Here is a 14,309-nt window from a genome sequence, read left to right on the forward strand (position 1 = left end):
CCTGATGCCACTGTTGTGTGACAGCACTTTATTTTGGCACATCTGGTTGGTTCAGCTGAATCAGGTCAGAGGTATTTATAGGCTGGGGCTTATTTCAGGCCTTAGTGAGTGCTATTTAGCTCACCTAAACCTCCTGCCTTTTGTCCCAACAAAACCTTTTCCATTCTATAAAAGCCTGTTTTTTTTCTCTCAGAGGTATTCACATGGGCAGCAAAATATCGTGAATTAGGTCACTGAGACAGCACTATTACATATAAACAGAATTTGACTTAAAACTGGCCAGAGTCTCAGAAGTGAAAGGCCCATCTCATCAGGGAGGTCTTCCAAATAGATAGTGGCTTTATGTTTTTCTTAAAAATCTATTACTACAGTTCAGAGGAGAAAGTACTTTTTACTCCATTAATTTTTAGGTTACTAGTTATGTTACAAATTAAGATTTGACATACAAAACTTGTGGTGCATTGCTTATAGATTAAGCTTGAGTATGAAGAGCTTAAAATGAGCTCCACCTTGATCAAACACAATAGTTAAATGCTAATCACACGTTAATGCATCAGCAGAAATTATTCAATAATAAAGTAGTATGGTGCTAAAGGGGACAATTTGCTACTTGTGTACTCATAGATAGTGAGTCCTTCCTCTTCTACTGCATCTTGGGAAAGCAGGCTGTAATTGTACATGAGGCTTTTCAGATAGGCCTGTGGATTCAATTTACAGAAGTAAGCAACTGTTCAATTTACACATAATGGGATTTTTGAGATTATTGCATAGAAACATTTTTGACATTATCCGGGTAATACTGCCACCTGCCGGTTGACAGCACTACATGCACAATTTGGGACCTCAGAAAGGAAGGGAAACAGCCGGTTGGCCAAGATAAACAGAAGTGTGTCTCTAACGTAGAATTTAGAGAGAAAAAGATGCCGCCAGTAAAGACAGTGTATGTGCCCTGGTTTGACTCACAGCAGGGCCCCAGTCAACGAGATGAACCGCAACCAGACCGCGCCATTGAACAGACTGAGCCTTCCTGTCAGGGCCAGAGGGGCACGCGCGCGAACAAGCGGCGTAACGTTAGAGGTGAACAAAGTCGGTCCATTTTAAAAGTCAAACTACCAAAGCTCAACAAGAAGGCGACAAAGGAGGACAAAACACAGAGAAGACTGATATCAGAGACTGCTGCTAATAAAACCAAGACAACTGAGAGCAGAAAAGGTGGAGTTAATGTTAGCATAAGTTAGCCAGTTCCGTTAGCTCTAATGCTAGCTAGTTGGCTAATGGTAATTGGCTGCCAGTGGACTGGACTAAACACAGCAAAACAAAATGTACACCCGTTTATTTTGACTGGAGGAGAGGAGCACACTATACACTACAGGGCAGTGGTTCCCAACCTGGAGGTTACCATGAAATCTTTGGGTTATAATGAGCCTTTTGGCTGACATTCAAATTCACAGTGATGTTGATGGATGTGCATGGTTAGTGTAAGTAAGTTAGATGGATAAACAACAAAACTATATTTTTTTTGGTTGGACTGCTCATAACTAATGGCCAGTGATTTGGGGTCAAATGTAAATTTGCTATTCTGCCATTGAGGAGTGACAACCTAAACGACTGAATCACTACAGTTCAGTGGAGTACTCCTGCAGCAAACTATTTTTCTAAAATATTAGGTATAGCAATATTCAGTTTTTGGCTTTTATTGTTTGTGGTGTTGTGCACAGTATTACATTAAATTGTTTTCATTATTGATTATTGTTATTGTGTCCACCCCAAGAACATGAACATCTGTTTCACCTCAGATTAAACACACAGATGCAGATCTGTTATTTATTATTTATTCTCACACAAACCTTTTCAGATCAGCTTCCAAAGGGTAAAACCTTAAAAATGGGTGACCATGATTTAAGTTATCATGATCAAACTAGGGGCGGCACGGTGGAGCAGCAGACCAAAAACATGCTCATTAGGTTAATTGGTGACTCTAAAATTGCCCTTAGGTGTGAGTGTGAATGGTTGTCTGTCTTGTATGTTGCCCTGCAATCGACTGGCGACCGGTCCAGGGCGTACCCCACCTCTCGCCTGTTGACAGCTGGGATAGGCTCCAGCCCCACCCCCTGCAACCCCGAAAGGGATAGGCGGTATAGAAGATGAATGAATAAATGAATGAATGAATGAATGAATGAATGAATGAATGAATGAATGATCAAGCTAGCTGGACAATAAAATACCATACACAGAACTGCTTCATTGAAATTGTCAAAACTAAGCCAAAGTGAGGTAACTAGTATATTGTGTAAGTGGACTTCACTGTCAGCAAATGCCTCATGTTCACATTTATTTTGTTCTCAGGTGCTGCCACTGATTCTGATGCTGTTGGTGGAGATGTTTTCTCTTTCCCCCAAGGACCCACCAGCAAAGCAATAAACGAGAAGAAAAAGGTAAGCCCTGTGCAGAGTACTCTTTACGGGCTATTATGAAGACTAACAGGAGACGACATTGAACAGAAGAAAAACAGTCCATTCAGAAACGTTATTCTGAGCTCCTTAATAACAAACAAAGAACCATGGTAACACATCAGTTCCAAAATTCCATTAGGCCCACTGTACGTAAAAATTGTGCTGAACTAACAAGTCATCACTGTGTACTGAGGTCGCCAGCTCCATGTTGAGCTTCCTCTGTGGCAGTGGAGATTATACATGCCTGAATGACAAAAGCAAGGGTGGGCTGTACCTCCCCCTCATCGCGACAAGCAGGAGCATTATTCTGGACGTTCACAGTGTATCTTCAGCTACACTGCATATGGCAGCGTCTTTGAGGTTAACATTAACTACGTGTGCCACAGTCAGTTCAAATTTAACCGCTAGTCATAGACACTATGTTTAGTCCACCCATAAGCTTTGATGAATGACATATGTGTGCGATATCTACTTGTTTATTCTACAGTATTTGTTTGGATAAGGTATAACTAGGGAAACATTCATTTAATCTTTCATCTGGTCTTTAATACCAGTATTTGAATGTTAGCCAATACAGGTCAGTGTGTGTGTGTGTGTGTGTGTGTGTGTGTGTGTGTGTGTGTGTGTGTGTGTGTGTGTGTGTGTGTGTGTGTGTGTGTGTGTGTGTGTGTGTTCTGTTAAAGCAGTGCAAACTTTTCAGACCTTTTTCAGAGCAGATATTTTGACATGCCACAATAGGAGGAGCACAAGTATAAAACTACTGATGGCTGATTTCTATTTTGTACACTGTCATGACTTATGGAGACGCTTGAATTGAACAGAGCCATTATTATGTTATCAGGAACGCCTGTGCTTTTCCTACTATGACAAGTCAAATTGATTTCTTTCAAAGGTCCTATTGATAAAACCGCTGTACCCACCAACCAGACTACCGAGGTCTTTGTATTCCCTCTTTATTTTCTTGGGAATGCATCCCCTCTCCTGGATAGGCCAAGCTTGCAGTTGTTAGGACTATCTGCACGGTGCTGGAGGAGAACCAGCTCATCAGACAGAGACTGGCTGCCCTCAGACATGCCAACTGAAGCTGCACTGACTGACTGAAGTGGTCCACAACCATAGCAGGTTACTTACTGGTATTCTATCTGTGTTTCTTCACATCAGAGTTCAAATTTGTGGAAACATTTTGTTCCTTAAGCATGCGGTGTTGAAAACCAGTGTTACAATGAGGCACAATGGTTCAATTGATAATGTGCTGTGAGACCATAAAGCAATCTGCATGAAAATGTGTTTGTCAGATAGAAGTGTGTTTCAGACAATGTTCACAGGGTAGTGTTGTTTTATTAAAAGAGTCCATATTCAAACTGCTGTGCTAAAGTGTTTATTCGAATTAGTCGTCTGGTTTTTTACATTATAGCTGTCATACAAGTGTAGGCTGAGACAGTGTCAGAGCAGCATTGTAACATAATATTGTAGTGTGTACATACTGAAGTATTCTGTCCCCCTCAGTTACAATAGGTGGCCAAAATATTATTTACACATTAATAGTATGATAACACTAGAAATAGCTCTCAAAAAAAATACTATAAAGTTCTGCATGAGATTGAATAGTTATTTATGATACTGAGTCCACTAATAGTGCATCATGGTGCAAGAATCAGCGTTAGAGTCTGAGGTGAAACTCTCTTAATTATCCACCAGAGGGCAGCACTTCCTCTGATATCAATGTTTGCTTTGGTAGTTCACTACATACTTCTATACTTTCACTCCTATTCACTATGTCATAGAAATGTCACAAGCCAATGTGCCAATTTCAAACAGTGCCTTGTTATGTGCCCCTATGACAAAAGTATTATAGATTGTGTGTAGTTTGTCTGAAAAGCTAACCTAATTTTTCAACTTGACCAAAATGATGAATACTGTTGAATAATGGTATTGACCTGAAAATGTTGACCAAATACTTCAGTGCTGTATCTGTCAGCAGAGATTTAATGTTTACTCCTTTTATCAGGATTTATATTAGTAAATCAACTTGAGAGCAGCATATGGCTGTGATTATTTTAACTGTAAAATAATTACTGTTAAACCATGGACAATTTACTTTAAATTGTTCTGCAGTTTCATACTGTTTAGATTGATAAGCCTCATTGCCTCTGCGTTTATAGGCCTTTTATGTATTTATTTATTTATTTGATCCTTTTCTGCCCCGAACACAAAAATGGCAGCCTTATCAGAGCTCTCAGTAAAGTTCAGAGAGGTGTTCAGTGTACAAGCACAGTTAGATCAGGACCCATATTTACAAAAGCTGTGAATATTTTGAACAGAATTTCACTCACAAATTTGTTGTATCGTTCAACGTTTATGGGCTTATCGCATTGATAACTGTCACTTTCATTGCATTTAAGACATTGGTGTGTTGTCCTGGCACCAAGTTTTACCTGCACCTTTAGCCTATTATTTGAAAGAAGTTTGATGAGTTGTGCTCTCAAATTCATTGCGTTCTAAAAGGTTTGCAGCAAAATCTGCACTGCTGGTTTGAACAAGTTATTATTTTAGAAACATGATTTTATCACTTCCCTTTATATAATACAACTACAATCACCTCAGGCTACATTCAGCCTGTGTCAACACAGAATAGAGAAGATGCTTTAACTCTGATTCACAAACAAATCTTTCAGAGCACAGGCTGCTGTACTTTGAAGCAAACACAGCTAGTGGTTTTGAATCAGTAAACAGGCAGTTTATAGAGAGCGCTTTCACAGCATTGAGGATAAATGGCTGTTGGGATGGTGATTAGCAGTTAAACGGGCCTTTTAATCAGAGCCGTGGTCTGCTAGGAGACTGGCAGACTGTGGCAGCTTTACCTCTAGACCACACTGTGAAGCCTGTTGACCAGCGGTTTGCTGCATTGTTTACATGGACAGAGGCCCCAGGATGTTTGCAGCTTGAAACAAGCTGGTTTTGTTTTACAGGACCTGCTCAGAAAATAACTTGGTCAGCAGAAACAGTGGTGGAGAGGAGACCAGTAAAAGACACTGAGCTATAAAATGTAATATAAAGCAGTGAAGTATGTGTACAAAGTATTGTTTGGGCCTAGCTGTGAATTCTATAAGATTTCCTTGAGTTGTTGCAGCTGTAAATGCAAAGCCTCTTTCTGGATTCCAGACAGGTGTCTGAGGTTGGAGTACATGCTGGAATTATTCAAATGCTGGCGTCCCAAATAGCAGCACAGTGGTATTTCTGATGATGATGGATGATTCATTATCTGTTAACATCATCTGTACCACATCCTGTCTGAAATGGCTCAGTGTGAGAAACCTGATCATGGCAGTGAGAGACCTGGTAATGTCTGCAGATTTCAGAGCTGTGTTGTGACACTGGCAGGACGAGCAGTATTAAACATATTGCCAGCCACCTGTTGACAGAGAGCAAAATAAGCAGCAGGCAACCAAGCTCATGCGATGAGCAAAAACGCTGTGTCATTTTGGTCAAACGCATCTCACTTTGGTACTTAATCCTCCACTGATAAGTCGTCACATTGTCTTAATCACCAACAGGATCCAGAGTCTCTGCTGGCATTGACAGATTTTCCCCCTGTTGTAATATCTCGATGAGTTTGATAACAGAACAAAATAAAGGACATCATAAAAATGGACTATAGCTGGGTTCATTTTTCTTTGATTACAGATGTGTACATTTTACATGTGTACATCTTTATGTAGTGGATAGATGAGTTTAATGACTGACATTTGAAAAAAAGAGTAAACTTTGAACTTAACTGCATTTTTTGGCCAGTTCAGCAGCCTCTGTACAGGTTTGTGTTCTGAGATAAAGGGTAATATCGCCATGCTAACATGCTCACAGTGTCAAAGCTACCATGCTGATGTTTAGCAAGTACAGCGTTTACCATGTTCACTATGTGAGTTTAGTGAGCTGCCACGCTGACATTTGCTTAATTGCTCTAAACACAAAGTTGTACACGAGGCTGTCGGGAAGATTTGACCTGATGTTTGTGTAGAGGAAAAGTCAGGGGATCACCAAAGTTATTACAGGTATCCTCTGGGGATCGAGAATGTGTGCACTAAATTGTACAACAGTCCATCCTGTAGTTGTTGAGATATTTCAGTCTGGGTCAAAGAAGTGGAGAGGGCTCATATTGTCTCCATAGCTGCTAGTGGTTAAAAATGTTGATTAGAGTATTTGTTTCAAAAATCCAATCGATCAAAATCCCAGAGCTGTCAGACTATGAGAAATAAGTTACATAGCCAATACAGAAAACTGAGTCCAACACAGTGAATCATTAAATGTCCACCATAAGATTTTGATTTAACTTTGAACTCTTTTTTGTCTTTCCTGATGTTACCACTCGACCAAGCAAGTAAGCAGAAGCACCCACAGAATTTTTAAAAGCATGTTTGATGCCATTTCAGCACTTCCCTTCATTTCTTACCTGGCAGGGGAGATGCCATGATCAAGAGGGTGGTTCACCCATGGCGAGGCGCATCCATTGCACTAAGGGATGTGCTGACCCGTGCGAATTCCCCCCATGTGGGAATCTTGACTGCATAATTTGTGGTAGTGGGGGACTGCGTATGCGCTCTCCCCTCATTTTGTGGCACGGTGGAACGGTAACACTGTCGCCTCACAGCTAGAAGGTTCCGGGTTCGATTCTCGCTGTGGGTGCCGGGGGGGCGTGTCCTCCACCATGTCTTCGGTGCCTGCTGCTTGAGGAAAGGGGCCTTTCTGTGTGGATTTTGCATGTTCTCCCCATGTTCACCTGGGGTATCCTCCATAAAATGTACCCCCACTAAAAACATGCAAGAAGATCACCACCTGACCAATGGTGACGGAGAGAGTTAGGTCCCCGGGCGCCGCTGTCGGCTGGCAGCCCACCGCTCCTGGTCTGCCGCGGAGGAAGGACGGACCATGGATGGGTTAAACACGGAGAAAATAATTTCATGGGAAGCATGACGTGTGCATGTAGTGTGCAACTAACTGTGTGATGTTAGAATAAAAGTATGTTTCTTCTTCTTCTTCTTCTTCTTCTTCTTCTTCTTCTTCTTCCCCGAAAGAATGGAATAATTATCACCATGACATTCTGTTAAACCATAATGTGATTACGGTGCCTCGTGTGTTTTACATAGATACCAGCTCTTTAAAAGCGTTTAACTATTTTTACTACCAGACAGCGTTCAGGGTGTTGAAATCCGCAGGTTGAGTTTCATCAGCCTTAATTGAGTCAACAGTCTGCAGCACTTTGCAAGCCAAGAGCAAACTGCTGTCAAGTGTTCGACTAATGTGTCTCCTTCAGCTCTGGTGGCATCTGCAGGGAACAGAAGACACATTAACCAGCTCGGCTCGCTTCCTGTCTACATGTTGTAGCGCACATATTCCCTATATACAGAGCAATACAGTCCACATGCAGTAGTAATGGCTGCATATTTGCAGATGGTAGAGAAAGAGTTCAGTGACATGGGGTTGCTGTTCCTTCCTCTTTTCTTGCAGTGCTGAACATAAATAACCATGCAGCAGCACCCTTACCCAGTGTGGTTGCATGTGTAATATCACCCGTGATCTTAATCGTACAATGACTAATATTTCCCCGTTGAATGTATGTGTGAATGAAGCTTCAGCTCATTTTCAGGAAAAAGTTTTGAATAATAAATTTGTGAGGTCATGTCACTGAAAATTGTTTTGTGGCTTTCCCTTTGCAGTAAATGTGGGTTAAGGTTAAAAAGTCTGACACACTATGAGACTCAGAGATACTTTACCACATTCACATTTGCATGACGGGTATTTGTTGTGGTGAGATGGGGATTTACAGTTGCTGCAGTGCTAATTTGTTTTGGCTTTTTATATAATATTAGAATCGCTTGTTTCAAACAACAGTGTTGAAACACAGTGAAGCACTGATCCACCAAGTAGCCATGAAGTAGTGAGAAAACACATCTGACCACCTCCAGCATCCCAAGATATGAGTAGCCTCCCAGATTGAAGCTGGCTTTCCCTTTATCCTCACAAATAGCATTAAAATGAAGACGCAGTGTCTTTTACATTGATTATATTTGCATTCAATAGCTATGCTACAATTAAAAACTAATTGTGTTGTTGCCTCAGTTTAATTGTAATGGGGCCCTGTGTCTGCACGTTCATTTGTATGGCAGTGTCTGGAAAAGTTAGATATGCAAAAGCCTAATCAATTCCCTCTGTGGATTCTTGTCATTGTTCAACTTCTGACATTGATTAAAGCTTAATTTAAATCCACCTCAGGGGGCACCACTGATAATAGTCTTCTCCTCTCTGCCTTTGACGTCTGAAATGTGTCTTTTCAAAGCATAGAGGTGCAGCCACGTACATTAATATACAGAGCAATGCTGACGTTAAAGACAGCACGCTGTAACCGCCACGCTGTAGTAAATAAACAGTTTTGGGAGTGGTGGGTGTCAGCTTTATAACACTCATGGAAGGGCATGCAGGCCAAAATGCACCCCAAATAAACTCCTCTCCTTAGATTCAGGAAAACATCTTGAGAGCTCATTTTACTTTTAGCTGTAATCCGTCCTACCCTATACTTAAAACAACATTAAACATCAGTTATCTTGAAGTTGTCCGTGGTTGTGCCTCTCTTTTTTATAGGTAGTTTATTTTGACTGTCTCCGAATGAAATATTGATTCTGCCTTGATTGGCCTGTGATTGCTACAGTGAAAAAGTCTGTGGGTTGCTCTGTGTGGCAGTCGTTAGCACGTTTCAGCGTGATGAAGGATGTCCTGGAAGAAACGCCATGGCTGAAGTCGACGTAACTCTCACTTTGAAAAATTGTGTGGAAGGTTATTTGACCGTATTTCATATGCAAGATGCCAAGTTGTGGCACCAGAAGCAGGATTTAGTATTCAGGAATATTCTGCACATGACAGCATGGTTTAATGGTTATAATTTTCTGTATCCTGTAAGATGAAAGAGGAGAGAAAAAGGGTATCTATAAAAGATTTTTTCCCTGATCTAGTCTCCCAAAATGCGTGTGGATCTTTGTAGAAAAGCTCTTGTGTTGACTTTCACACTAACAAAGATTTACGGTTGCAAACTGTAGACGTTTTAGCTGTGTGTGTGTGAGTGTGTGTGAGTGTGTGTGTGTGTGCTGCACTCTGTTGCTAACAGAACTAATGCAGGTGAAGCGAGGCGGAAGAGAGAGCAGTGCTAATTGGTGTTTGGGGTGATCAGTGCGAGCCGAGGACATTAGCTCTCTGGTCTGTTGCTGCTCTGCCCCATACGGAGACACTCTGGCTCTGTAACCTTTGCTTGGATGGTCAGGCTGCACCAGCTCTGTCAGTGACTTCCTCTGTGTGTCTTCCCCCACAGTGGGAGACAGGCCCAGCAGGAACTCTCTCAGCGCTGAGACCAGAGGCCAGCAGCAAGCTATTTGGGCCTGGCTACTGGAGGAAAGGCTACAAAGACAAATTGCAAATTATTAAGAAATCCCGCTACTTCTGGTTGTCTGCATATGTTTAAAACTAGCCGATTAAGCTCGAACACATCAATACTCCTGTAGATTATATTCTACAGGATTAAACACTGAAAAAAACGAAAACTTCTGCTACTACTTCTAAATCACATTGATGGAGTATGATGTATTTTGGAATAAGAAGCCAATGCATTTTTGCTAATAAACTGATTTTCTCTCCAGGCATTGGCTAGACCCCTTCATACCTTACCTTGTCTTAGATGTAGCATGTGTTGATCTATGCCCCCCCTGCCTCTGTCTCCACCTGCCGCTCCACCGCTCGCCGGCAGCTTCGACTCCGCTCATCAAGCGCACAAACCTCATCAGCAGCTCGGCTATCTGACAAACTGTTTTGGGTAATCTCTGCCTTAACACCCTCAACCCATATAAAATGTCCTGTCAGCATCTGACATGTATCTTCATGGAACTTGACAGGCTAACGTTGGCTAACATTATTAAGCACACTGCAGATTTGTTTGGATGCAGTCAACAGATAAAACATGAAAAATAAACTTCCCACCGTCACACTTGCTGTGTTTGGAGGATAAATGGATGGAGTTACAGTTTCCCCAACCTCACCTCTGCCATCACATGCTTTTAACCAACCACCTCGCTGTTTGTTACCCCTGAACTAGATTTTTCCAGGTAATCAGATCTTACAGAAATCTCGTTCTTATCAACCTGTGGCCAAATGTTTCCAGTAAGCCCTGATTAATTTTGCAATTTTGTTTACATGCACACACATGCAGACACATTCTCACGCCCACGTGTCCGCGCTCGCCATAAACCCATAGGAAGCACGCTGAAATGACAGTTAGGCCCCTTGATTGATTTGCCTGTGTTTACAGGAGAGTGAGCTCACGCTGCCTGAGCACTTTGCTTCATGTGGAGACTAATGATGTTGAGGCGCTGGGGAGTCGAGCCCCTGATGCCACTGTAATCCTGCTGATTACAGAGAGCACACAGATCACAGAGCTCTGGACAGCACACTCAAGTCACCTCACTGGTGGCCTTTGTGTGCGTGGGCATGTGTATATGAGAGAGAGCGAGACATACAGCAGACAAGGAGGCAGACGTGAGAGTATAGATAGAAACTGGGAGCAGACTATAGGGTACAGCATGCAATGAGCACATTAATTTTGCATCAGCTGCTGTGCACGTCTTGGCTGAATGAGCATTAAATCTCTCTCAGAGTGGCATTAAATTGTCTGCTCTTCATCTCCTTACGTCAGCTGTAACATCCTTGCCCTTTTTGGCTGCTTTTCAGGATGTTGCATCGCCTTATCCTGTCAGCCAGTGGTTAGAGGCCATGTTTAAGAAGGCTATAGCTGCTGCTGTACCTCTCATGATGTTTCCTAATACTCTGGAGCGCTACAGGTATGAGCTTCAAACAGTCATGAGACGCCTCTGTCTCCACCGACAGAGCAGAGACTGGGACTAATCGCAGCGGGCGCCACACACCTCAGGAAGGTAGCAATTTTCCATCATTACCGTTAAATCCTGCTTAAAAGAACCGGATTCCACAGGCCTAATTACAAGGTGTTAATAATAACAATGTAATGACAGTCATTTTAAAGCCTTCCCAAAACCATAATCCATCTCCCAACTGCCTCTCACATTTAAGTGTGTGGTTGCTGCACAGTGATATCTGAAGTTTAAAAGCACTGTGATTCTTATTGATTACCATTGTGATTACTCCCACACTTGGTGTGTCAGTCCCTGCGAGTCAGGGCTTGAATTAGGAGCTCTGTCAGCTTTTGTTAAGTGGAAGTACAGCTCTCCAGATGTCACACTGATGCTTTTCATCCTGGTGCCGCTGATGCTTGGAGACACGGCCCGGACAATCCACCAGCCTAATTGCAGGATGGAGTAGAGTTTAGCAGACAGGGGACTGATTTACTTCTATTAGCAGGGCTTTCTTCCCCCCACACAAAATACAAGCCTCACCCACGTCCAAAATTCCTTTGCATTAATTCAGGACTATTTTCCCGTGCTTTCAGTGTCAGCTGAGGGTTTGCAGTTTGCAAAGTGAATAAAATACGGGCTGTTACTGTCAGTAATTATGATAAAACAGTGTGAGCTATTTTCCAGAAACAATCTTCTCCCAGCGCAATTACTGCTAAATGAGGCTGATGTGCAGCTGACCGGCTGTCTAGCTGAGGGTGTGGCACCACAGGGATCCCATGCAGAGCACCCCAAACACACCGTCCAATCACAAGTCTCCCCCCATCCCCGGGATCAGGACGCATCATTGGCTCAAAGTCCCGAGCGCCTCCCGAAGTTTTTCCAGCACCAACTCCGTCAACTTAACACCTCAACGTGTCCTCGCTGCATTTTGCCCTCCGTGGCCAAGAAGTTATGTGTTTTCTGCATTGGAATTAAATATCGATCTCGGCCACAAACGAGAAAGCATGGCTTCCCCTGGAGACTGGAGGGACGACGGTGTCCAACCACCGCGGCTGAAGAAGCGCTTGGCGCAGGTGTCGTGTCTGCCGTTCAGCGTGGAGGCGCTCATGTCGGACAGGAGGCCGCTGAAGGCGACGGACAGAAAAGAGGGAAGTAACTCTGTGACCGATCATCAGGCGCACAGGCCGGACGACTTGTCCAGACAGCTACTGTCCATCAAATCAGAGCCATCGGAACAAGGGGACTGTGCGCCCTGGATACCCAGCCCCGTTAAGATGTCAACACCACCCCGTAAGTGATCCCGGATCATGTCTTGAAACATATGATACGGCTTTACTGTTTAAGAACGCCTTACGTAATCGTTGGACGTCTTTGGGTGCCTTAAATCACTCGAGGAAGAATCCAAAGTAACATGAAACTTCATAGTTCATAACAATTAAGGAGAGAGATGCGCTCGTCTAATGAATATAAATCAATAAACAGGTTCAGTTCATTTTTTTAAGTAGAGGAATTCACACACGAAAGGCAGAACAAAACATAATTTGATATAAGAGTAAATTAAATTTTAATTTTTAAATTTTTATTACTTTTTTCTGTAATTTTTCTATTTAGGGCGGAGTCTGATGATATTTTTACAGTATTTTTTTATTCTTAGAATTGCTCAGTTTAGGCAACTCCAATGATAATCAGTTACATTGATATAAAATCTAAAATAGCAGCAAACATTTTGAGAAGAAGCAAATAAGGAAGGGTTAGTATTTATCATTGATAAAGTATGATCAACATTTTTTGTCATGTCATTTTCTATCAGTCGATTGGATAACTGACTCATCGTTTTAGCTCATACTCAGTTTTTTGGATATTAAATCAAAGAAGTAGTATGTTAACATTAAAGTGGACACCTAACTCTGCCTAACATGTGTCTCATGTCCTCCAGGACAGCTCAGTCCAGCAGTCTGCCCCTTGAGGAAGCACAAAACCAACCGTAAGCCTCGCACTCCCTTCACCACCACGCAGCTCCTGGCCCTGGAGAGAAAGTTTCGTCAGAAGCAGTACCTGTCCATCGCCGAGCGGGCCGAGTTCTCCTCCTCCCTGTCGCTGTCCGAGACGCAGGTAAAGATCTGGTTCCAAAACCGGCGGGCTAAAGCCAAGAGGCTCCAGGAGGCCGAGGTGGAGAAACTCAAAGTAGCGGCTGGCATCGGGCCCAAAGCTGTGTTCCACCCGGGCATCTCGTCCTTCGGTTTCCCCCTCAGTATTAACCTGCAGGCTGGATCAGCAGCACTCTACGGACTGGGCTGCTCGTACGGCCGCAGCCCCATTCTCCCTGCTGCACATCTGGCCATGTACGCCTCGCAGGTTGGGCACAGCCTGTTCCATCTCTCCTGAGAGGAAGCAGCAATACACAGACCAAGTGCTGTGGATCTGAGGACAAGAGTATATCATGAAGTCACGCACCTTATTAAAGACCTGACCGAGGACCTGAAGTGGAGCTGAAGCTTCATGATCTTCACTGGTCTTGAGTTACAAAGAGAATTTCTAGAAGTTCTCTCACTTTTCGCGACAGAGGCACAAGGATGCAGCGTCTCAAAGATCCTTCTTTGGTGTCTGTTATTGCTGATTCAGCAGAGGTCACTGATCATGAATGGGATATTGATCAGGCCCCGTGTGTTTGATCATTGCCCTGAATAACAGATTGCATGTATTGTAGCCTTTTCTCTAATAGTTGAATATTCCCGGCATTGGGAATATTATTTTCCACTTGTTAGCCTTGAATATGCAGGGCACATTCTGGCCTGGTGGAGTGCACGCTTGCTTAAAAGCCAAAGCATTCCCAAATGACACACATTTATTTATGATGGCCCTTAGATTCATTTATGCCGTGATGCATATTTACATTTTTTAAAGGTAATATTTTATGTGTTTTACATTACATTAAAGCTTTTTCTTTACTCTC

The 14,309-nt window shown here is 42.8% G+C and overlaps 1 protein-coding gene and 1 non-coding gene across 2 annotated transcripts; both read left to right on the forward strand.

Moving 5' to 3' along the window:
- Positions 1–6,892: 6,892 nt before the first annotated feature.
- Positions 6,893–7,057, forward strand: LOC139331889 (U1 spliceosomal RNA). The gene has a single exon (XR_011602230.1). It is a non-coding gene; the product is annotated as a U1 spliceosomal RNA (small nuclear RNA).
- Positions 7,058–12,345: 5,288 nt separating this feature from the next.
- Positions 12,346–13,843, forward strand: LOC139331460 (homeobox protein MSX-2-like). Its single transcript, XM_070962929.1, has 2 exons — positions 12,346–12,646; positions 13,293–13,843. Exons 1-2 carry the CDS (start codon positions 12,361–12,363, stop codon positions 13,739–13,741), a joined length of 735 nt encoding a protein of 244 aa, XP_070819030.1. The 5' UTR covers positions 12,346–12,360; the 3' UTR covers positions 13,742–13,843.
- Positions 13,844–14,309: the final 466 nt, after the last annotated feature.

The sequence above is a fragment of the Chaetodon trifascialis genome, chromosome 5 (genome assembly GCF_039877785.1).
Source record: "Chaetodon trifascialis isolate fChaTrf1 chromosome 5, fChaTrf1.hap1, whole genome shotgun sequence".
NCBI classification, from domain to species: Eukaryota; Metazoa; Chordata; class Actinopteri; order Chaetodontiformes; family Chaetodontidae; genus Chaetodon; species Chaetodon trifascialis.